Source organism: Solanum dulcamara, chromosome 1, assembly GCF_947179165.1.
Source record: "Solanum dulcamara chromosome 1, daSolDulc1.2, whole genome shotgun sequence".
NCBI lineage: Eukaryota > Viridiplantae > Streptophyta > Magnoliopsida > Solanales > Solanaceae > Solanum > Solanum dulcamara.
In genome coordinates, this window is record NC_077237.1 from 77,074,288 (window position 1) to 77,100,884 (window position 26,597).

Here is a 26,597-nt window from a genome sequence, read left to right on the forward strand (position 1 = left end):
TGGATATTCATAACTTACCCATTTTAACCATATCTGTTTGGGCTTTTAAAATTAGCTGAAGTCCATATTAACCTATTTAAAAAATGAGTGATACAACTCATTTAATATGGGTAAAATGGGTTGATTTCACTAATATGAGCTGAAATTACCATCCCTAGTTGGAACTTTATCCTTAACTTCTGACGAAAATAAAAATAAAATCAAGACTAATAAAACACAACCACCCCACGATACTTCATAGGATGTATGAAATATTCAATCTTCTAAACTCAGAAAACAAATAAAATTAATGAAAATATGTCAATACTTTACAATTTGAACTTCATAACTCCACGAAGATAAAAATAATAGTAAAGCATTTTTTTGTGTCGAAAAAAATAGATATTATATTAATAAGACTTAATATGCATCGTTACATGGCAGTGCAGTGGAACCTCTACTTAGTATGCAGGTGGGGGTGGGTGGGAGGTACAATATGTATTACAAAAGTTTTGATTTGTAGGTGACTTAATTAGCCTAACAAAGAGAGTTCATTCCTTGTATGCTTCTAACTTCCTGGACACAAATAAGGAAAGAACTGTCCAGTGCAGAAAAAAGTTAGTTGCTGATAGTTTAGACCTCTCTTTAGCTAGCGTGTCTGCCACTTGATTCTCCTCTCGATATCTATGCTGGATGGGGGGGTTCCCTAACTGGAGAAGTAGCGCCCTATGATAAGATTGATAGTTATAGTTGTAAGTTAGCTGGTCAAAGTTTGTTAGTTTGTTAGTTAGTTTTGTTACTGAGTCAGAGTTAGAGAGTTAGAGTTAGTTGAGTTTGTTAATTGATCCGTGTGTGCATATATATATACATACATACAACACTTGTAATCAATTATCCAGTTTTCATTTTTTCAATGAGATTCATCTTTCTCATAACTGTTTTCTCTTTTGAGATCAACCTCCATTAATGGAGGAAAGGAGCTTACATTGCTAGTTTTATCATGATATCAGAGCCTAGTTTTTCTTGAAATTCATTCTGCAGCTCAAATTGCAAGCATCACATTGTCTCACTCAAAGATTTTTTTCCCAATACTTTTTCTCAGACAACTAGGGTTTATAATCGTGAATTAGAGGAATTGTGAATTCTTATGTCCTGTTGTTTTTGATCATTTCGAGTGCAAGTTATGCTTGTTGTTATTCTATCTTTTAGGAATTGCATTTCCAATTTGTGAAATTGAAGACAACTTTTATTGTTGTGATCTGCATTTTTTTCTGTCAAATCCATTCTCATCAGTGTTGTACACATTGAATTGGCATTTCTACTACTTAATATTTCAACTGCATTGGGAAATCTCCTTGAGATTATAGCCTAGTACTCATCCATGGTTGACATTCAAGATGACAACAAGACAAATAACTCAAACATCACAACAACACCAGCAGTAAGGATGGACATCACTAGTCCTTTTTATTTGTATCCATCAAAAAGTGCAGACTCAACTCTGCTACCTGCACTCTTTCATGGAGCTGAATATAGGTCCTGGAGCTGAGCTGTTCTTCGAGCCCTATCAGTAAAGAGTAAAACAGAATTCATTAACGACAAACTGGTGAGACCAGATCTAGAGGACCCAAGCTTCATGCAATGGAAAATGTGTGATGATATGGTGACCTCTTGGATCCTGAGTTTTCTTTCACCTGATTTGAGAGATAGCCTGCAATATATCAACAAATGCTAAAGAGCTTTGAGAAGAATTAGAGGATAGGTATGACCAATCAAATGGCTGTAAATTGTATCAGCTTCAAAAGGAGATAAATGTTCTTGTGCAAGGAAACTTGAATGTCACCGGATATTATACAAAAATAAAGAATTTATTGGAAGAAATTAATACCATAATATTAATTCTCAATGCGCTTGTGTGTACACATATGATGGAAAGACCAAAATGCACAAGGCTAAGAAAGATGAAGACTTATACACTTCCTGATGGGTCTGAATGAGATGTACACTACCATAAGAGGCAACACCCTAATAATGAGTACTTTGCCTAGCATGACACATGCTTTTCCTATATTGTCACAAGAAGAAAAAGAGAGGGAAGTGAATCCTCACAACCATACTGCCCTAAAATCTACTTCTCTAAGTGTGTCTGGATCAATCACAATGGTACAGGTCCAAAAGGTTTCAGAACCAACTATAACTCATACAAAGGTGGTGCAAGTAGTTCTAACAATCCTAAAAACAACAATATGATTAGAGACAACTCTTGTACTGGTAATTCTTACTCATAAAACATGTCAAACTTATTTTGTGATTACTGCAAATGACCTAGACACACCAATTATAGAAGCTACAAGCATCATGGTTATCTATTAAATTCTAAGTTTCACAAGGGAAAAGGTTCAAGTTCTGCAGCAAATGTATACACTTCTGAAGGGGAGAGAACTCAGTGTGAAGAATACCCTGAGCTACATAATCAAGTGTAGTGAATCTATACAAAGACCAATATGAGCAACTGTTGAACTTCTAGGCACTCTGCAGGTTGGAAATGGAACTGACAGCTTAGAAAACATGATGAGTGGAGTTATAAACCTGGCAGGTATACTTGCTTCCTATTCTTTAATTACTGAAATATGTGATCTATAATGTAAATGTGCTAGACTAATTGCTGGTTAATTGATCATAGACTCAGGAGCATCACACCACACGACTTACAATAAAAACAACCTCAGAAACATTAGAATACTACCATACTCTTTCTTAGTCATTTTACCAAATGAATACAATGTTAAAGTAACTAAAATGGGCGATGTTTGTTTAAATTCAACTTTAACTCTCTACAAAGTATTGTTTGTACCTAACTTCAAGTTTAATTTGATTTAAGTTCATTGTTTATCCCTACAACTTAAAGGAATAGTCAGTTTTATCAGTATCTCTTGTCTGTCGTAGGGCCTTTCTCTGAAGAGCCCACTTGAACTTGGTAGAGCTAGGAATGACTTGTTCTTCCTATGTCCTAAGTGCCACAATTGTTGCTCACCTTCTGAGGTAACAATGTTATCCCATGTCACTTGTTATTCTTTTGGTTGTTAGTCTGTTCCTTCTTTAGTCAGCAGTCAAGGTGAAAAGGCCTTTGTTGGAAATAAATGTCAAGCGTCAGCACCTTCTACTATAAAATACCCTCAAACAGTTAATAAAAAAGCTTGTTCTGTTGTTAATTCTTCATTTTCTATTATCAATTCTTCTACTGTTAGTCCTTGTTTTTGTTGTGACTCATTCTCAAAATTGTGACACTGAACTTTTATGGCATACTAGATTAGGACATGTGCCTTTTGTAAAGATACGGAGTATCTCTACCATACCTTTAAGCTTCTCTACTAGACAACCATTCACTTGTGCCATATGACCTATTGCCAAATAGACTAGAATGCCCTTCTCAGAAAGTACAACCACAACTAGCACAATTTTTGAATGACTTCATATTGACCTATAGGGACCATACCACATACCTACTCATGATGGTTATCAATATTTCTTATCTATGGTAGATGATTACAGTAGGTCAACTTAGACACAGTTACTTAGGTGCAAAAGTAATGCACTTCATACTGTAAAGGCTTTAATATTTCTCATAGAAAACCAATTTCAAACCAAACTGAAAACCATCAGATCTGATAATGGTTTAGAATTCACAAGTTCAGAGGAAATTTGTTTTTTCCAAAAAAAAAGGAATAATACACTTAAAATTCTATGCCTACACATTTCAACAAAATGATGTAATAGAAAAAAACATAAGTATCTTTTTGAAACGGTCAGGGCACTCATTTTTAATTCAAATTGCCTATGAGATATTGGGGTGAATGTGTCCTAACTACTACTTACATCATTAACAAGTTACCTACCAAAATGCCACAAAATAGATCCCCATATGAACTGTTATGTCAAAAAAAGGCCACATACTCTCAGCTTAGAAGTTTTGGATGCCACATAATTTTTTTGGATACCCTTTCAATACAAAAGTTTACAAGATTCTAGATTTAGCTACCAAAAGAGTTCATGTGTCTAGAGATGTAATTTTTCATGAAAATGTCTTTACATTTGTTATTGCTCAATTCAGTATTAAATGTTCATCATTCTGATAAGTTGACTTGCATGCCTGATGCACCAAAAGTCTTTTTGATGATAATTTGCTGGAGGTAAACACACAAAATGAGGTTACTAACAATAATGTGAACATTAACATTAGTGACCACACAATGGACACCAGTACACAGCCAATACTTACACCATCCTCATCCAATCCTCCTATCCATGTTTCCATTGATGCTCCACTAGCATCTAGAAGAACGACTAGGTCACTTCACATCCCCAACTACCTAAAAGAATATAATTATAACTTGCCTAATATGCACTCTGCTACACCTGCACCTAATGCTCCTGATTCCAACACTTCCCCACTTCCTTTATGTTTAACCATGACAAGTTTATTTCAACACCATATGTTCTGATAGTCAGCAGCTAGTAAAGACCATCTCACATGAATGTGAACTTTCTTCTTATGAAGAGTCAATCTTAAGTCCTCCATGGAAAATGGCAATGACATAAGAATTTGAAGCCTTGTATACAAATGATACTTGGGAGTTGGTCACCTTGCCTAAAGGAAAGAATGCTACTGGATGCAAATGGGTGTATAAAATTAAACACAAGGCAGATTAGAGTATGGAAAGGTTCAAAGCTAGGTTGGCTATGAAAGGGTACACTCAATAAGCTGAGATAGACTATACTGAGCCATTCTCACCTGTAGTTAAAATGACCACTGTTAGAACCTTGATCTCCTTGGCTATAAAAAAGAGATGGAATTTATATCAACTAGATGTAAATCATACATTCTTATATGGTGATTTGAATGAGGAGGTGTATATGACATTGCCACAAGGACTTGTAGTGGATAATTGACATGCCACGGGAGGGTAACCTAGGCGCGACCGACACTTGAAAGCCATTTCTGGACTTCAAGCGAACCACCTGATTCAGTCACACTATCATTCATTCACATTCACTCAGAGGAAGACTCAATCATAGATACACTATTCATAATATAAGGGCCGAGGGCCAATCACTATCAACTCATCAAAACAAATATAATAAGACTTCTAAAAAATAGCAGTCCAACCTTCCCACACTCTAGTCTATAAAGCCTCTATCAAAGTCTAGAAGGTGCCAATGACAAGCCCATGGCCACCAACATTCAAAATAAAGAAAACGATAACAAAACTAAACAAAAATGCTCAACATTCTCTGGAAACTAGGAGGACTCACCAAGTAGATGGAAGTGTGTGGATAATCAACGGTGCGCCGGTTGATGATCTCTGGTACCTGTCTCTGCATCATGAAATGATACAGGCCAAATGGCGTCAGTACGTGAAATGTACGAGTATGTAAAATGGTCGGATGAAACAAACATCAAGAAAACATCAATATCAACTCAGGATCTCAACTCATATATATATATATAACAACTCACTCAAGTGTCCTAAGTCTATCAAGAAATGGTTTAGACGGGACCAATCATAAACCACTCGACTCAACTGACTCGAAGTAATATCAAGACCTAAATGGGAGTTTCTCTTATCCGACAACCATCACCTATGAGCTAGTGATAGTACAACAATCAGATGTTGTTGCCACCTCCGTCCATACCTTGCCAGGAAATGAACGCCTACCTAATCATGGATACCATCGATTAGTCAAGTCCTAACATTTCAAGATAATAAAATAGGAAACATCCGACTTTAACGGTTTGATCCCACAAGAAGCATCTGACTTTAACGGTTCCATCCCTACCTACATTGGCGGCGTAGTTTCTGGGGTTCGAGTATGGACTATACTCTTACCCGCTTCGGTGCTTGATACTCCTTCCATGACTCCATGATCATAAGACTCCCTCCAATCATCTCAAACAAGCCCTCACGGCTAGTTTCATATGGGACATTGCCAACTCATCAACTCTATTCTCATTTCAACTCAATTAAGTCATAATGGCAAGTCCCATTTAGGACCTCGTCCACTAGTCAATTCTATCCTCCAATCAACTCAATCAAGCCTCATTTAAATAAACATTTATAACATCTCCTTAGGACTCATCACAACCCTAAGACTTTAACCCAACAATTCAAGTAGAATAGCATATTCAAGAAAATTGACTTATGCAACATAATCACATGGTTAAAGAGATCAACAAAACATAATAACAAGTCATCTCCATCAACTCATACTAATATGAATATTTTAGAAACTTCTTAGCTCAAAAACATCAACACCAATAAAGTCAAATTAATAGGAGACAAAACTCATTCAAACATAAACCATACCAAGAAATTCCATTCTCATGGACCTCTAACCTCAAAGCAAGAGTAGGGCATATGGGTGGACTCAATGCATATTTTGGATAGCCTTACATACCTTAGTGAAGACTTGGAGAAAACCTTGATATTGGGTCTTTAATGGAGAAATCGAATCTTGGAGCTCTTGGAGGTAATTCCTTGTTAGAAATGGAAAAGAAGAAGAAGAGAGAGAGAGAGAGACTCCTAGGGCTTTTAGAGAGAGAGAGGGCTAAAAATATATTCCCAAATTTGTCAAGGATGATACATATATAATTTGGGACAATCCCCAAAATTCCCCTTCTCAAAAGTTCTAAAAAATAGGCTAAAACGCTCCTAGCGCGATATTGGCGCATCGCGCCATTGCAGCGCCAGGCCGATTACGCCTAAAAACCTACACATCGGTTAGTGGCGCGCCGCACCAAGGACCAAACAACTGAGGCACATTCTTGGTGCGATAGTGGTGCATCGCGCCCTTACAGCGCCAAGGCCATATTTTCTAGGTTCTGGAAATTGGCTTGAAAACCCTACACACCTCGTAGTGGCACGCCGCGCCAGGGGTCAAACTACTGAGGCGTGTTCCTGGCGTGATAGTGGCGCATCACGCCATTGTGGCACCAAGCCCAGTTTTCCAGCAATTGCAACCCAGGCCTGAAATCCTTGTCGTGCTAGTTCGTCTTAGGATCGTCATATCTTTCGACTCCAAAGTCTAAAAATTACATTCTTGGTGGCGTTAGAAAGAAGACTCGACGATCTTTAATTAATAGGTCATGGGCCACCCAGATTGTCGTCTTTCAAAATATAGGGTCATTAGAAGTCGACCCCTTAAATAAACTTATCCAAAAACGTAGCCACGGTGAACCTTTTGGACTTAGCTTGGTCCTAAGGGTCTTTTGTGACCCCACATCACCTCCAACACTCTTCAATTACTCAGGGACTCATCTTAACTCGTGCACATACTTCAAAATAATTTGAGGGGTGTTACATTATCTCGCCCTTGGGATCATTCATCCTCGAATGACGAGTGACCAAGAATGGACTCGGGGTACAAAGCACAATCAGAATTCATTCAATCAACCAATCAATTTCTCAAACAAATTACCAATCAAACTCATAATGCGCAAACAAATTCAAGTCAAGGAAATAGACATTCCTTAAACATTCTCGTCGGTAGGCACGAATAGATGTGGATATTTAGATTCCATGTCTTCCTCCGCTTTCCATATGGCTTCCTCAATAAATTGATTTTTCCATAGGACTTTAACTGAGGCGATCTCTTTGTTCCTCAATTTGCGGATTTGGCGATCAAGAATTTAGATCGGAACCTCTTTGTAGGATAGGCTATCCTTAACTCCAATGCTATAAATGAGGACTACCAATGAAGGATCGCCTAAGCACTTCTTTAACATCGAAACGTGGAATACCGGATGAATAGAAGCTAACTCTAAGGGTAACTCCAACTCATAGGCGACACTCCCAATCCGCCTCGCAATCTAGTAAGGACCAATATATCGAGGACTAAGCTTCCCCTTCCTTTCGAACCTCATGACGCCCTTCATGGTTGACCCTTTCAAGTACACCCAATCACCCACCTCAAACTCTAAGTCTCTCCTCCTCACGTCGGTCTAAGATTTTTGGCGGCTTTGGGCTGTCTTTAGTCTATATTGAATAACTCTCACCTTATCGATGGCTTGGTGAACAAAATCATGCCCAATTAACTCAACTTCACCAACTTTAAACCACCCGATGGGTGATCTACACCTCCTCTCATACAAAGCTTCATAAGAAGCCATTTGAATGCTTGCATGATAACTATTATTATATGCAAACTCTATGAGAGGTAAGTGGTCATCCCAATTTCCTTTGAAGTCAAGAACACAAGCTCTCAACATATCCTCCAACATCTGAATGGTATGCTCCGCTTGGCCATCCGTCTAGGATGAAAGGCCGTACTAAGGTTTACCTTTGAACCCAGTCCCTTCTGAAAAGATCTCCAGAATTGGGAACTGAATTGAGCTCCTCTGTCCGAGATGATGGACAAGGGGACTCCATGCAATCTGACGATCTCTTGAATGTATAACTTCGCATAATCTTCTGCGGTGTCAGTAGTCTTAACTGCCAAGAAATGAGCTGATTTCGTCATTCTATCCATAATCACCCAAATGGAACCATGTTGCTTTCAGGACCTCGACAAGCCTGTAATAAAGTCCATGTTGATCATCTCCCACTTCCATTCTGGAATTTCTATATTTTGAGCTAAACCATATGGCCTTTGATGCTCAACCTTCACTCGTTGACAATTCGGGCACTTGGAAACAAATTCTGCAATGTCTCTCTTCATTCCACTCCACCAATAGATTTCCATCAAGTCATGGTACATTTTTGTAGAGCCCGAATGAATATAGTACCTAGAACTATGCACTTCGGCCATAATTCTTTCTCGAACATCATCGACATCAGGTACACACAATCTATTTTGGTACCTCAACACACTATCTCCCTCTTTGGTAAAAACAATTACCTCTTATTTGTGAACAACTCCCTTCAATTGGAGAAGGACGGGGTCTTGGTCTTGTTTCTCCCTTACCTCTACCACAAGTGAGGATGTAGACCCATCCTGAACAGTAACTCTACCTTCATTGTTCTCTTCAGACGAACTCCCAATCGGGCTAATCTATGTACCTTCTTTCCCAATTCCCTCATTCCCTCCTCTACATGGGTAGTGCTACCCATAGACAACCTGCTAAGAGCATCAGAAACAACATTAGCTTTATCTGGATGGTAGAGGATGCTTATATCATAGTTCTTGAGTAGCTCGAGCTATCTCATTTGCCTCAGGTTGAGTTCCTTCTGGCTAAAGACATATTGCAGGCTCTTGTGATCGGTGAACACATCAACATGCACTCCGTACAAGTAGTGGCGCCAAATTTTAAGCGCAAACACCACAGCTGCCAGCTCAAGGTCCTGAGTTGGGTAGTTCCTCTCATGAACCTTAAGCTATCTTGAAGCATAGGCTATCACCTTTCCCCTCTTCATCAGTACATAGCCCAACCCAATTCTAGATGCATCACGATAGATCACAAAGTCCTCTGTTCCATCAGGTAAGGTTAGAAAAGAGCAGTGGTTAGCTTGGTCTTCAACTTCTAGAAACTCTCCTCACAAGCATCGGACTATTGGAACTTAGCCTTCTTTTGGGTCAGCTTGGTCAATGATAATGATATAGATGAGAATCCCTCTACAAACCTTCTGTAGTAGCCAGCCAAACCCAAGAAGCTCCTTATCTCTGTCAGGGATGTAGGTCTGGGCCAATTCTTCACTGCCTCAATTTTCTGAGCATCAACCTGAATACCATCTGCAGATACAACGTGGCCCAGGAAAGCCACTGATGCAAGCTAGAATTCACATTTGGAGAACTTTGCATACAATACCTGGTCCTTCAGAGTTTGCAAGACGACTCTAAGATGATGGGTGTGCTCCTCCTCATTCTTAGAGTAAACCAAAATATCATCTATGAATACAATCACAAACATATCAAGATATGGTTTAAATACCCGGTTCATGAGATCCATAAAAGCTGCGGGGGCATTAGTCAACTCAAAGGACATAAACAAGAATTCAAAGTGGCCATAATGGGTCTGAAACGCGGTCTTTGGAATATCGCGCTCCCTCACTTTCAACTGGTGGTAGCCGAATCTCAAGTCTATCTTTGAGAAGCAAGTGGTACCCTGAAGTTGATCAAATAAGTCATCTATTCTGGGGAGAGGGTATTTGTTCTTTATGGTGACCTTGTTCAGCTGCCTGTAATCAATACACATCCTAAGGGACCCATTTTTCTTTCGCATAAATAGGACCGAAACACCCCATGGTGAGACACTCGGTCTAATGAATCCCTTATCTAACAAGTCCTTCAACTGTTCTTTCAACTCTTTCAACTCAGCCGAATTCATTCTATATGGAGGGATTGAGATAGGCTGGGTATCAGGAAGAACATCAATCCCAAAGTCGATCTCCCGATCAGGAGGGACTCTGGGAAGGTCTTCAGGAAAGACTTCGGGAAACTCATTGACAATCGGGACCGACTCGAGGGATGGAGACTCAACACTGTCATCTTTCACTCAGGCAAGGTGATAAATGCACCCTTTTGAGATTAGCTTCCTGGCCCTAAGGTAGGAAATAAACTTACCCTTAGGCATAACAGGACTACCCTTCCACTCCATGACAGCTTCATTCGGGAATTTGAACTTAACAATTTGAGTCCAACAATCAATAGAGGCATAACAGACATAAAGCCAATCCATGCCAAGGATCACATCAAAATCGACCATGTCCAACTCAATTAAGTCGGCCAAGGTATCCCTGTGATGGATTGACACAGTGCAATCTCTATAGACTTTCTAAGCTAAGATAGGATCACCGATAGGAGTAGCTATGCAAAAAGGCTCACGAAGATATTTAGGAACTTTATTGAATTTACTAGCCACATAAGGAGTCACAAAAGATAGGGTGGCACCCGGATCCATCAATACATAACAATCAAGCGAAGAGACTCGTATCATACCCATTACGATGTTTGGAGAGTTCTCCTAATCTTGACAACTACCCATGACATATAGGAAGTTTATACCTCCACTCGTACCTGAAGTAGTGCCCCTCCGATTACCTCTAGCCGGCAGTGCAGTGGCAAAATGCTGGACTCTATTTACCCCTATTGGACACTCCCTCTGGAAATGCTCCATTTGGCCGCATTTATAACAACCAACCCTTCCCGCTCTGCATTTTCCCAAGTGGAGCCTACCACACTTGCTGCATGGTGGCTTCCCTCTCAAGCCTTGACTTACGCTGGCCTAGGATTGAGAACCCTGGGGTCTGAGATTTTGGTAACTCTGTCCCTGCCGATCATACTTGTTCTGCGGCATAGATGCACTGGCGGTGGATGAGGCATAGTTGGAAGGCCTCTTCTCGAAGAAGGACCTGTTGCCATTGTTTTGCCTCTGTTCATTCTCATGGCCCGCTAATTTTACCGTCTTGCTCAGATGCTCCTCTCTCTCTTTTCTCTTCTCATCCTCCACCTGTTGAGCATACACCATTAATCTGGAAATATCCATATCCAAGATCAACAATGCTGCTTTGCATTCCCTCTTCACATGCCTCCCTAATCCGGAGACAAACTTCCTCATCTTTGACCTCACATCTGGGATCATTTATGGAGCATACCTGGACAGCTGGATAAACTTCAGGCCATACTCCTTAACTATCATACCCTCCTATTTCAGATTCACAAATTCCTCCACTTTCGCTTACCTCAATTCTCGGGGAAAGAAGTGGTCAAGAAAGGCTTCCTCAAATTCATCCCACCTAGCAGGTTCAACATCCTCACCCCTACCTTGCTCCCATTGGTTATACCAGATGTTTTCCATATCTTTGAGTTGATAATACACCAACTCAACCCCCTCAATTTCCGTAGCATGCATAGCTTTCATAATTTTCCATATCTCATCAATAAAATTTTGTGGATCTTCATCAACCTTAGAACCTGTGAATGCCGGCGGATTCATTCTCAAAAAGTCTCTAATTCTAGTGGCAGCAGATGGCTCTTGGGAACTAGAGCTAAGAGTGGGCGAACTCTATTTACCATTTCGGACAACCACTAATTGAGTGAGCATTGCAATTGCCACTCGAAATTCCGCCTCTAATGTGGGTACAGGTGGAGTAGCAGGCACTTGGGGTGCCTCCGCATATCTCGCAGGTCAGCCTCTAGCCCTTGCTGGACGTACCTATGATTGGGGCATCTCGGTGTTATCAATATTTCTCTGGCTAGCCATACGTTTAGGAGGCATTATTTGTAATATATGAATGCACAAATTAGAAATGTGTTTTATAGAGTTTAACTCTATCGCAGGAATTCCAGAGTATGAAAGAAGTGAAATAATTCCTAATTTCTTATAGCCTCCTGATTATAAGTGTGGTGCACAACACACCCATAAGCAAGACTCTACTAGACACGGCTTCATAGACTCCCTAGGACACTTGAACTCTGTGATCTAATACCATGTTTGTCATGCCCCGAGAGGGTACCCTAGGCGCGACCAGTACTCAAAATCTATTTCTGGCCTTCAAGCGAACCACCTGATTCAGTCACACTATCATTCATTCATATTCACTCAGAGGAAGACTCAATCATAGACATACTATTCATAATATAAGGGCCGAGGGCCAATCACTATTAACTCATCAAAACAAATATAATAAGACTTCTCAAAAATAATAGTCCAACCTTCCCACACTCTAGTCTATGAAACCTCTATTAAAGTCTAGAAGGTGCCAATGACAAGCAAGCCTATAGCTACCAACATTCAAAATAAAGGAAACGACAACAAAACTAAACAAAAATGCTCAACATCCTTCGGAAACTAGGAGGACTCACCAAGTAGCTGGAAGTGTGTGGATAATCAACGGTGTGCCGGTTGATGATCTCTGGTACCTGTCTCTGCATCATGAAATGATGCAGGCCAAATGGCATCAGTACGTGGAATGTACGAGTATGTAAAATGGTCGGATGAAACAAACATTAAGAAAATATCAATATCAACTCAGGATCTCAACTCATATATATATATAACAACTCACTCAAGTGTCCTAAGTCTATCAAGAAATGGTTTAGACGGGACCAATCACAAACCACTCGACTCAACTGACTTGGAGTACTATTAAGACCTAAATTGGAGTTTCTCTTACCGACAACCATCACCTATGAGCCAGTAATAGTATAACAATCAGACATTGTTGCCACGTCCGTCCATACCTTGCCAAGGAATGAACGCCTCTTTAATCATGGATACCATCGATTAGTCAAGTCCTAAAGTTTTAGGACAATAAAATGGGAAACATCTGACTTTAACGGTTCAATCCCACGGGAAGCATCCGACTTTAACGGTTCCATCCCTACCTATGTTGGCGGCGTAGTTTCTGGGGTTCGAGTATGGACTATACTCTTACCCGCTTCGGTGCTCGATACTCCTCCCATGAATCCATGCTCATAAGACTCCCTCCAATCATCTCAAACAAGCCCTCACGGCTAGTTTCATATGGGACATTGCCAACTCATCAACTCTATTCTCATTTCAACTCAACTAAGTCATAATGGCAAGTCCCATTTAGGACCTCGTCCACTCGTCAATTCTATCCTTCAATCAACTCAATCAAGCCTCATTTAGATAAGCATTTATAACCTCTCCTTAGGACTCATCACAACCCTAAGGCTTTAACCCAACAATTCAAGTAGAATAGCACATTCAAGAAAATTGACTTATACAACATAATTACATGGTTAAAGAGATCAACAAAACATAATAACAAGTCATCTCCATCAACTCATACTAACATGAAGGTTTTAAGAACTTCTTAGCTCAACAACATCAACACCAATAAAGTCAAATTAATAGGAGACAAAACTCATTCAAACATAAACCATACCAAGAAACTCCATTCTCATGGACCTCTAACCTCAAAGCGAGAGTAGGGCACATGGGTGGACTCAACCTTGTTTTGGATAGCCTTACATACCTTAGTGAAGACTTGGAAAAAACCTTGATGTCGGGTCTTCAATGGAGAACTCGAATCTTGGAGCTCTTGGAGGCAATTCCTTGTTAGAAATGGAAAAGAAGAAGAAAAGAGAGAGAGAGAGAGACTCCTAGGGATTTTAGAGAGAGAGAGAAGGCTGAAAATATATTCCCAAATTGGTCAAGGATGATACATATATAATTTGGGATAATTCCTAAATTGCCCCTTCTTAAAAGTTCTGAAAAATAGGCTAAAATGCTCCTGGCGCGATAGTGACGCGTCGCGCCATTGCAGCGCCAAGCCGATTACGCCTAAAACCCTGCACATCGGTTAGTGGCGCACCGCACCAAAGACCAAACTACTGAGGCACATTCTTGGCGCGATAGTGGCGCATCGCGCCCTTACAGCGCCAAGGCCATATTTTCTAGGTTCTGGAAATTGGCTTGAAAACCCTGCACACCTCGTAGTGGCGCGCCGCGCCAGGGGTCAAACTACTGAGGTGTGTTCTTTGCTCGATAGTGGCGCATCATGCCACTGTAGTGCCAAGCCCAGTTTTCCACTGCAACCCAGGCCTGAAATCCCTGTCGTGCTAGTTCGTCTTAGGATCGTCATATCTTTCAACTCCGAACTCCAAAAATTACATTCTTGATGGCGTTGGAAAGAAGTCTCGATGACCTTTAATTTAATAGGTCATGGGCCATCCAAATTTTCGTCTTTCAAAAGATAGGGTCATTAGAAGTCGACCCTTTAAATGAACTCATCCAAAAACATAACCACGACGAACCTTTTGAACTTAACTTGGTCCTAGGAGTCCTTTGTGACCCCACATCACCTCCAACACTCTTCAATTACTTAGGGACTCATCTTAACTCATGCACATACTTTAAAATAATTGAGTTCGACCCTACACATATACAAAAAAGGTCCGAATCTTAGGGAAAAATTTTGAGGGGTGTTACAATAATAGTAACATAGTGTGTAGACTGAAAAAGATGTTTAAAACAAGCCAGTAGGCAATTGGTATGATAAGATGGATAGCAATCTATCTTCCAAAGGATTCATACATTCCAACAATGATTATTCACTATTCTACAAAAGAAATGGGTGCTCCTTAGTTGTTGTTGCCATATATATTGATGATGTGATCTTAACTAGCACTGACTTGGAAGAAATCAATTCCTTAAAAGATTTTCTACATGATCAGTTCAAGATAAAGGATCTTGGAAGATTGCACTACTTTTTGGGACTAGAGATATTATACAGACATGATGGTGTCCTAATTTCACAAAGAAAGTTAATTATTGATCTCCTAAAGGAGTTTGAATCTATGAATTACAAAGACACTACATCACCCTTTGATTCTGCTAAGAAGCTGACAGCCACAAATGGCAAGCTTCAATTAGACCCTATTCATTATAGAAAGTTAGTGGGAAAACTTAACTTCCTCACAAACACACGAATGGATATAACATACAGTGTTCAATACCTCATCCAGTTCATACAATCACCAAGAGAACCATATTTGAAGGAATCTTACCATGTTCTTCGATATCTGAAGTAGAATCCTACATTGGGGATTTTTATTTCGAATAAACCTAACTTTACTGTAAGTGCCTATTGTGACTCAGATTAGGCAGCCTATCCTGATTCAAGAAAGTCAGTGGGTATCTAGTGCTTATGAGTGATAGCCCCATTAGTTGGAAGTCTAAGAAGTAGGACACTATATCTTTGTCATCTGAAGAAGCAGAATATAGAGCTGTAAGGCACGTGGTAGGGGAACTAGTATGGCTGGAAAAATTACTTGGTGAACTAATAGTGCAGTGCTCCTTCCCTATACATGTCTTTTGTGATAGTCAAGTAGTTGTTCATATTGCTAAAAATCTAGTTTTTCCTGAAAGAACAAAACATATCGAGATTAATTGCCATTTTGTTAGGAACAAGCTTCAAGAAGGACTAGTCACACTTCATTACATTTCCACATATTCACAATTGGTAGACATCATTCACCAAAGCGCTAACTGGAGTCAAGCATGCTACATTCTTGAGCAAGTTGTCTGTGATTACCTCACCTCCAACTTGAGGAGGGGGATGTGGGGAGGGTGATAAGATTGGTAGTTATAGTTGTAATTTAGCTGGTCAAAGTTACTTAAGATTAGTCAAAGTTTGTTAAGTTTGTTACTGAAAGTCTGTTACTGAGTCATAGTTTGAGAGGTAGAGTTAGTTGAGTTTGTTAATTGATCCATGTGCGCGTATATATATATATTCAATTTTCACAACACTTGTAATCAATTATTCAATTTTCATTTTTTCAATGAAATTCATCTTTTTCATAACTCTTCTCTCTCAAGCAGTTTCTCTCTTTTGAGCTCAATCTCCATTAAGGAAGGAAAGGAGCTTATATTGCTAGTTTTAGCACCCTACAACCAGATAAGATTTAGAGAAAGGAGGATGATCATACTGCAAATAATGGATAATTTCTTTACGGTCATATCATGTGCAATTTTTAGTCCTTGGAGCACACACCTCTGTTTGGACTGTTGTACAGTACTTAGGTTCTCATCACATCACTGCGAAATGCACAAATAACGTGTGTGCAAACCAATTTAATAAAGTTTCTGGAATAGATAATAATTTTCTCAAGAAATTTCTTTGTAGGTGTTTTGATGTAATAATAAACTTATATAGGAACATATGGAACACACGAAAGGGTGTCATAAAGTATACATACATTATATTTGAGAGTTATGATTATAATTAATAGAGGCTTAGCAGCGAAATTAGGGGGAGGGGAGAAGTAATTGGAAAGATCACGTAAATAAACGTCAAGATAGCTAATACAAACTTATAGCAAGTGAAAAAAAATAAAGTTAATTGTATTTACAATCTATCCCAAGTTGGAACGTGGTGTTGTTTTCAAGTTTAATAGATTCTTTATTAGAGTAGTGGAAAAGACTCTCAACTCTCAATGATATTAATATCATTTATTTAAAACGTAAGTGTTGAAGGAGTAATCATTTTAAGAGTATATGTTGTATGTATATTTAATATAGTGTAAAAGGCTCTCAATGATATTACTATTATCTATTTAAAATATTTTAATATTAGTATTTAATATTTAATTTATTTTATATTTGATTTAGAAAAGGAGTAAAATGGTAATTCAATTTTGCACTTTGAAGCTTCCTACTTTTAATATAATGCTAGTTTTAGTGTCTGTGCTTTGCACGTGTGTATTACATTAATTAATGACATATATATACACACATAAATTACTGTGTGTATATTTTGTTACTGAGTACAATTTTTTTAACGGAAAAGGGCCTAAATGCCCTCGAACAATTAAAAATCGTACAAAAATGCCCCACATCCATCTATTGCGCTTAAAATGCTCTTGACATCCATTTTTAGGTCCAAAAATGACTTTTTCTTTAACTGAAAAGGGCATGAGGGGCATTTTCGTACCATTTTCAATAGTTCGAGGACATTTTATGTCTCTTTTCCTAATTAAAATTCTGTTAAATAAATTTTGATTTGTAATTAATTTTACATAATTAAATTGTAACCAATAGATGACCACCACGTGTTTAAAAAAAATTATTCAAATTATTTAATTAAAATTCTGTTAAATAAATTTTGATTTATAATTAATTTTAAATAATTAAATTGTAACCAATAGATGGCCTCCACGTGTTTAAAAAAATTATTCAAATTATTTAATTAAAATTCTGTTAAATAAATTTTGATTTATAATTAATTTTAAATAATTAAATTGTAACCAATAGATGACCGCCACATGTTTAAAAATATTGTTTAAATTATTTAATTAAAATTATGTTGAAAAGGTCATTTTTGAAATAAAGGTGGATGATTATCATATAAAATTTTAAAAATTAATGCCCTTGTCATCCATCTTTAGGCCCAGAAATGACCTTTTCTTTAACATAATTTTAATTAAATAATTTGAATAATTTTTTTAAACATGCGACGGCTATCTATAGGTTATAATTTAATTATTTAAAATTAATTATAAATCCAAATTTATTTAACAGAATTTTAATTAAATAATTTGACTAATTTTTTTAAACACGTGGCGGCCATCTATTGGTTACAATTTAATTATTTAAAATTAATTATAAATAAAAATTTAATTAATACAATTTAAGTACGGAAAATGGCCTAAAATGCCTTCAACTATTGGAAATGGTACAAAAATTCCCCTCATGCCCTTTTCCACTAAAGAATAGGTCATTTTTGGACCTAAAGGTGATGCCAAGGGCATTTTAGGCCCAATAGATGGATGACGGACATTTTAATACCATTTTTAATAGTTCGAGGGCATTTTAGACCCTTTCTTGAATTTTTAAAAATAATGTAACATTTTTAAAATAAAAAGTGCACTCAAAGAGAAATATTATAACTCACCGCCATACAAATAAATAAGGAGTAAAATTAGATGTAGGAAAATATTTTTTATGAAAAACTCTGACCTCAATATCTGAATCTAGACACAACCTCAAAGATCGATTGGGATCCAACTCCAACACTCGACTTGAGACATGACTTTCGACTCCCTCACCTGAGACTCGACATCCAAACCAAGATCCTACATTTAAACCAGAATCCGATCTCGATACCCAATGTGGGACCCAACTTTAAAAGGGGGATTTGACACAGACTCTCGACTCTCGACTCGAGGCCCCACTCTTGATGACCCAACTTCCAAATCGCACATGACTCCGACTCCCAACCCAAGACATGACTTTCGCATCGGTACTTGACCTCGACATCTGGCACTAACGATTGATTTAGGGCTTGACTTTGAGATCCGACTTTCAACTGAGATCCAACCTTGACACCCAATTTGGGATCCGACTTTCAAAGCAGGATCAGACCCCGACACCTGATGGGGACCCGACCCTAACTGTCGATCCATGATTCGGTTTCCGAACTGAGAATCGACCTTCATATCCGACCCCGATGATCGATTCAAGACTCAAGCTCAATAGTTGACCTATGACTCGACCTCGACTCTCGATCAGAAATCTGACTTTAACACCTGAATCAAAACACTATTCTTGTCACTCCCTGGAAGGATACCCTAGACATGGCCGGCACTCAAAAACCATTGCTGGCCTTCAAGCAAACCACTTGGTCCAATCACACTTTCATTCAGTCACATTCTATCAGTGGAAGACTCAACTCACAAGAATACTATTCATAAGTAAGGTCAAAGGTCAACCATATATCCAATCAACAACTAGTAAAAATGAAACTAGTCAAAACGAAATACATCAACATCATCCACACTCTAATCTATGAAGCCTCTATCAACAATCTAAGAGGTGCCAATGACAGGTTCATGGCTACCACAAATCAAATAAAGAAAAACTAACTCGAAGCTGAAAAGATAACTGCGGTATCCTCCAAAAACAGGGAGGACTCACTCACTAGATAAAAGCGAATAGATCCTCAACAGTGCGCCCGTTGATGATCTCTAGTACCTATCTCTGCATCATGAAATGATGCAGGCCAAATGGTGTCAGTACGTAGAATGTACGAGTATGTAAAATGGCAGAATGAAATATGCATCAGGGTAGGATCAAATCAACTCATAATCTCAACTCAGAAGAAGGAACAACTAAATCAAGATGTCCTAAGTCTAAATAAGAATATGATTTAGACGAGACCAATCATTTACAACCTAATCCAATCCATTCAAATCCGAATCAGAGTACTATCAGGACCTATATGGGAGTTTCTCTTATCCAACAACTATCACTTATGAGCTAGTAATAGTACAATAAACCGGCCACGTCCGTTCATACTTTGCCAAGGTAAAAATGAATTAACAATCATGGATCCATAACCAATCATGTCCTATCATATCAGGACAGTAATTTGGGAAATATCCGACTTTAATAGTTCAATCCCCTCCTACGTTTGGAAACGTAGTTATTGGATTTGAGTCATTACTTATTCTTACCCAATTCGGTGCTCGATACTCCTCCTAAGACTCAATGCTCATAAAACTCTATCTAATCAGTTCAATCTAGTCATTTCGACAAGTCTCATTTGGACCCTTATCAATTCATCAATCCTATCATAATCAAACCTCTCGACCGATCATATTATCCAATCAATTCCAATCATATTTTTTAAGAGTAGTTTAGATATACATTTAATCCTATCCAATCATTTCTCCATTCATTTAGCCAATCTTTTGGGGCTAAATCATGACTCATCAAGACTCCAAATCAATAATTAAGGATACTCAAAATATTTAAGTTTATAACAAAAATATATGTAACAACTCATACCAATCAGCTCTTAGACCCAACCATAGTATAAGAATATTGTAGTATAGAAATTAATTCGGGTTCATGGGGATGAAGACATGAAACAATTATCAAGTTCTCAACTCATCAACATCAACATGACAAAATCAAGTTAGTAGATGTAAAAACTCATTAGGACATGGATTTATCAAAAAAAATCAATTTATATGAACATTCAACTCAACGAAGATGTATGGCACATGGGTGAATTCAATCCATGTTATGAGAAACCTTACGTACCTAACTTGAGGAAGAATTGGAGAAGTCTTGGTGTTAGGTCTTCAATGGAAAGCTTGAATCCTTGAGTTTGAGAGGATTTTGTTTTTGTAGGAGATGATTTGGAAGAGAGGAGGATGAAGATTAGGGTTCTTTGGAGGTGAAAGACTGCAAAATTGACCCCAAAATGTTCCAAGTTCGTATATATATACATATAGTTGGGGAATTGTCCAAGTTGCCCTTCATAAAACAAAATCTGGAAAATGGGCTCAAAACCCTGTAGGTGCTATAGTGGCGCGCCGTGCCAAAGGCCAAACTACTGCAGCATGTTTCGGACGCTATAGTGGCGCCGGGCGCCACTCCAACACCACGCCTAAAATAATTGCAGTGATAGTCTATAGTAAAATGGTCATAACTTTTGACTCCGATTCCAAAAAATATAATCTTGGTGGCGTTAGAAAGAAGACGCAAATACCTTTAATTTGATAGGTCATGGGCCACCCAATTCATTATATTCTAGGAGATATGGCCATTTGAGGTTGACCCTTATACGAACTCATTAGGAAACTTAGCCGAGAGGAATTCTTTGAACTTGGCTTGGTTTTAGGGATCCCTTACGACCCTAAATCACATCTAATACACTTTAAATACTTATGAATCGATCCTAGATCATATATACAATTTGAAGTCTTCGAGTTCAAACCTATAAGCATACGGAGAATGGTCCGAATCTTAGCATAGAAATTTTGAAGTGTAACAATTCTGATACCTGGCTCAAGTCTTGAGTTCGACACCCAACTCAGGATTAGACCTCGAAGCTTACGTAGGACCCGACATCAATATCAAGATTCGATCCCGAGCCGATTTGGGACCCAGATTTGGGTTTCAAATCGAGGTCGGTAGTCGTAATTCAGAATCAGGAGTCGTATTTCGAATTTGTATTGGGAGAAAAATTATTAATTTATATTGGAAGTTTTCTTATAAAGGACATCAACCGAAAGAAAAAATGTCGACTTCTACAAAAATAAAAAGGGTAAGAAACTAAAAATGGTAAAGCCAAATACATGTGTTTAATATATAAAAATTATTTTATTTTAAATTCCTAATGTAGAAAATTTAACACTAAAGTTCCTAATAAACCTAGAAAACATAATACATAAACAATATGTTTAGGTTATAAAAAAAATTATATAAGAAAGTGTAAATTCTTAAAAATGATCATAATGAGTTGAAAGAAGTCCTTGATTAACTCAATTTCATTATTGACGGGCATATTTAGTTCTAGACCCCTCCTTATATAATTAGGATTCATGGAATTTTTCATCATTTTAGGATAACTTAATAAACAAAACCTTTTACCAAATATTTAGAAGTTGATCAATTATTTTAGGATAAATTATTTTAGGATTTATATTATAGTCCATATTTAATATCATTAAAATAATGATATAATAATTGAAGAACAATGGTGAAAAGACGATTTTATCTAAAGAAAAGTCTTTTAATGAAGGGCAAAACGTCCAAGCAATATTATTAAGAATCTTCATACTTTTAATATAAAATATAGATACTAATTTTAGCATACATACATTGCACGTGTCAATAAATTAAAAATTCTATATAAAAAGAAAAAAATATGTAAAATTCAACAAATGAACGAAATACTGAATATCAAAGCAACCAAAAATGTAAATACAAAGAATGGCAAAAGATAGATAAGATAATACAATCTTTAACGTTTGATACTTGCTAATGACGATATGATTTATTTAAGTCTCTTCATTCTTGCATATTTCAAATATTTAACCATAAAAATATCATATTAAATTTAAATTCGATTCCATCACTAATTAAAATAAATATTTTTAGAACATAATTTCACACCAAATTTTAATAAAATAAATCATTCATATTATAAAATAAAGCAAAATTAAAAAATTCAAGCATTCTAATCTTAAATATTTGAGTAAACTTTTTAAAGCTAATGTCGTGTACTCTTACAACTTGCATGATAGGCCTTTCGACTGCAACATAAGTTAAGGATTTCATTAGATATTCAGTATAATATAAGAATATATTTAGATAAGCAAAGACTTTAACAATTCAATTAATACCATTGTTATTATAACTCGTCAATATAAAATCATTTGTTGGTCCTTTTTTATTGTCTTGGTTCTTATATTTGGTCTCCCTTTTGGGAGCATTATATAGAATATTCAATACAGGACTTTAATTATACAAGGAAATTTTGTAGTTTATTTTTAATTTACTTAATATTAGATAAATAGTAAATGACAAAATAGACTTTAATTATACAAGGAAATTTTGTAGTTTATTTTTAATTTACTTAATATTAGATAAATAGTAAATGATAATTTTGTCTATTGTATAGTCTTTTAATGTGGAGGACACACATTAGGGTAGAAGGCTAGTACATAGTGGCATTATTCCCCCTTATCCGTAGGCGTATTAACGCACTATGATTTTTTTTTGTACTCTGATTTATGTTATTTATGTTATGTATGTTATGTTACCTTATTATGGTATTTATGTTATTATTTGTCGATATCTGCTGTTTTTTTGGTGCTTTGATTATACTATTGTTTGAAACTTTTCTGCTATCTACTTTTCTACTTTTAATATTCGTGTCTGACCTTTCTTCCTATGCTTCTTATTGAGCCGAGGGTCTTTCGGAAACAGCCGTCCTACATTGGTAGGAGTCAGGTCTGCGTACACTTTACCCTCCCCAGACCCCACGATGTGGGATTTCACTGGGTTGTTGTTGTTGTTGTTGTTGTTGTTGTATAGTCTTTTAATGAATGATAAAAAATTTAATCACCATTTCTAAGAACCTTCATACTTTTAAATTAGTATAGATATATGATATGATATAGATGATTAACCAGATAATGAGTTTCAAATATCAAATACTTTAAAGTTAAAAATAAATAAATGAAAAAACAACTTTTGAATTCATTTTCCATTGTTCCCCATTTACCCCTTGAGTAGGAACTTGGGAGTTGATAAAAAGCCCAAAGTGGAATAAGAATAATCTCACTCACAATTGTTTTCTTTTCTTCCTCTTCTTAGGTTTCACGTGTGTCTCCAAATCCATTTCTCATTATGCTGTGCTCTTTCCCTCTTTTTGCCAAACCCTATTATAATAGGCCTATTTTCCACTCCATTGACCAAGCTGGCCAACAGAAAAAATCAACAAACATTAATTCAAGTATTGGCACTTCTAGCTATGGTCTTAATAATAGGTCAAAACCAATTAGAACTTGCATTTCAACTAACCAAGAAAAGTTTGATCACAAGCACCAATATCCCAAAGACCTCAACTTTTATGGTGAGGATATATACATACATTCATTTTATACTATAAGATTACCTTTATTACATGTTATTGCAAGTAATGCACCTAATAATTTCACTACTAAAAAATATGAATTTCCAAGGGATGAGTTCTATTTATTGGCTCGTCCTTAAGGGATTCCATATAAAAGGTATTCCGACGAGCCAATAATTCATATTCATTTCATTTACTAGTTGTATTTTCAAAATTACATATTTCACTTTTTTCTTTTACTGATAAACTGTGAAATATATTTTGAGTAACATGATAGCTAGTGTTAAATTTTAAATCTTTATATTATCGATATATATAAATCAAATTCATGATTCAAAAGTTTGACCTATTCATTTTGTTGCTAGACTAGTTCTATTTTTCACAATTTGTTAGTCAAAAATAAGGATAAAATATTGCTTATTTAAATTATGCTAGTAATTGAGGATTTTATTAGAATATATAAGCGAATAAATAGTCATGTATGTTAACTTTAGAAACATAGGTCCTCGATAGGCCGGACAAAAAGAGAAAGAAGATAGAAGGATTTGGTCCCAATTGGTCTTGTCTATGGATTTTTTTTCCCTATCCTATTTATCATTTTTTTATGGAAATATCAAGTTAGGTTTTGGCAAAAATAAAATAAAAAATCTCTAACTCTCTTAAATTTTGTTCATACCTTATTTAAATTTTCAACAGATTCTTCTCTAGCAAAGGAAAAACCTAAATATGATGAAGATAGTTTTAACAAGGCAAAGTCAAGAGCTTTGAAGATTTATAGAGAATTAAAGAAAGTTAAGCAGCCCATTTCTCCTGGAGGTAGACTATCAAGTTTCTTGAACTCACTTTTCACAAATGGGAAAAAAGCTAAGATTCCCTCAAATGATGATGAGGAGAGGAAATTAAAATCAGCAAATAATGCATCAACTTGTTCTTCATTTTCTAGATCATGTTTAAGCAATAATATTATTAATAATACTCCATGTGGACACAAGAATTTGGATATGGACCAACAAAATGTGGAGGCTATAAAAGGAATTAATATAAATTATGTTAATGAAGATCACCAGCTAAAATTCCACAAGAATATTGAAGTTGAAGATGAAGATGATGGTGAAGGTGCAAGTTGTGCAAGTTCTGATCTGTTTGAGCTTGATATTTTTTCCTCCATTGGATTAATGGGATTTCCTGTATATGAAACAACAAATCTTGGTACTAACTAGCCATTAATGCAAATGGTAATTAATTAATTTGCTTTTGTAACTCTAAATAAATTTGGAGAATTAGTATTATTATTGTTGACATTTTTATTAATGAATGAGAATGCAAAGTGAAAAAGTCTAATACATCACATTAATATCCTCCAACTTTGGGAAAAATGTTTTCCAATTTTCCATGTTTGGCATAACTTAAATATTTTCAAAAATGTTTTCGAACTCAACTTATTTTCCTAAATTTAAGGAAAATAACTTACCTACAAAAAAATAAGAAAAACTTTTTTCGAAACTCTCATCCAATTTCAAATTACAATTTTTTTCTTACCCACCATGTATCCCAACCCCCCCCCCCCTTCAAAAAAAAATTAAAATTTAATTATTTTTTTTAAAACAATTTATTTCCCCCTACCCCCTAGCACCAACCAGCCCCACCCCCACCAAAAAAAAATTAAAAATTTAAAAATTTATATTTGACAAGTATTTCTAATTTGAAAAAATTGACCCCCCCTGCACAAAAATAATAATTTAAATGTTTGTTTTTGAAAACTATTTCAAATTTTAAATTTTTTATTTTTTATCCCACCCCTATCAGCCCTCCCCACAAAAAAATTGTTTGTTTAAAAAAATTTAGATCTCGATTTGGAAGTTAGATTTCGAGTTGGGTATGGTTGAGTCTTGGTTTAGAAGCCGAGACCGTGTCTCGATTTGAAAGTCAAATCTTGGGTGGGAAGTCGAGTTGAGTACAATTTTGAAAGTTGCTTCCTACATCGAGTGTCAGGTGTCGAGTTCGGATTCTGATTTGAGTGTTAGGATCGGATCTCGAATTGGTTAATCGTGTCCAGATTTGGGTGTTGTGGTAAGGTTTTAGTCAAATCTCGGGGTTAAATTTTGGATCGATTGTCGGGGTCGTGTCCTCATTCGAGTGTTGAGGTCGGAGTCATATCCCAATTTAAATGTTGAATCTCAAATTGAAAGTCGGGGTCAGGTCCTAAGTCAGATGTCAGTGTCGGGATCGAATCGAATGTCGAGGTTATTATTTGAATGCCATGTCTCAGGAGAAAGTTGGGGTCAAGTTCTGATCAGATCTTATGGTCAAATTCCTGATCGATCGTCGGGGTCTTATATCGATTCGGCTGTCGGAGTAAAGGTAAGGTCCAAATTTGAATGCTGGGTAAAGGTCAGGTCTGAATCGATGTCGTGGTCAATATTAGGTCCAAATTCGAATGTCTAATCTCGGATCACGAGTCAGAATTATCTCTCAACTCGGGGATTAGGGTTGAATTTTGAACTAGTCATCGGAATCGGATCCTAAATCGATTATCGAGGTCGGGTTTTGACTTGGGTGTCAGGGTCGGGTTCCGAATGGTTATTGGGGTTGATGTTCTTATCAGGTAAGTCTTGGGTATCGACTCACAATACTAATTCTAGATCCGACTCCTAATTCTCAATTTGAGATCTGACTCTCGACCTTATTCAAGACCTAACTCACGAGTTTTGGATTGGGTCAGGGTGGAATCTCAAGTTAGGTTTAGAGGGCGAATTTTGGATCAAGTTTTAGGGTTGAGTGTCA

At 36.9% G+C, this 26,597-nt stretch overlaps 1 protein-coding gene across 1 annotated transcript; it reads left to right on the forward strand.

Moving 5' to 3' along the window:
* The first annotated feature begins 23,537 nt into the window (after positions 1-23,537).
* LOC129889020 (protein BIG GRAIN 1-like A) lies at positions 23,538-25,048 on the forward strand. The gene is made up of 2 exons (XM_055964120.1): positions 23,538-23,813; positions 24,510-25,048. The coding sequence occupies exons 1-2, from the start codon at positions 23,588-23,590 to the stop codon at positions 25,031-25,033; spliced, it is 750 nt and encodes a 249-aa protein (XP_055820095.1). The 5' UTR covers positions 23,538-23,587; the 3' UTR covers positions 25,034-25,048.
* The last annotated feature ends 1,549 nt before the right edge of the window (positions 25,049-26,597 follow it).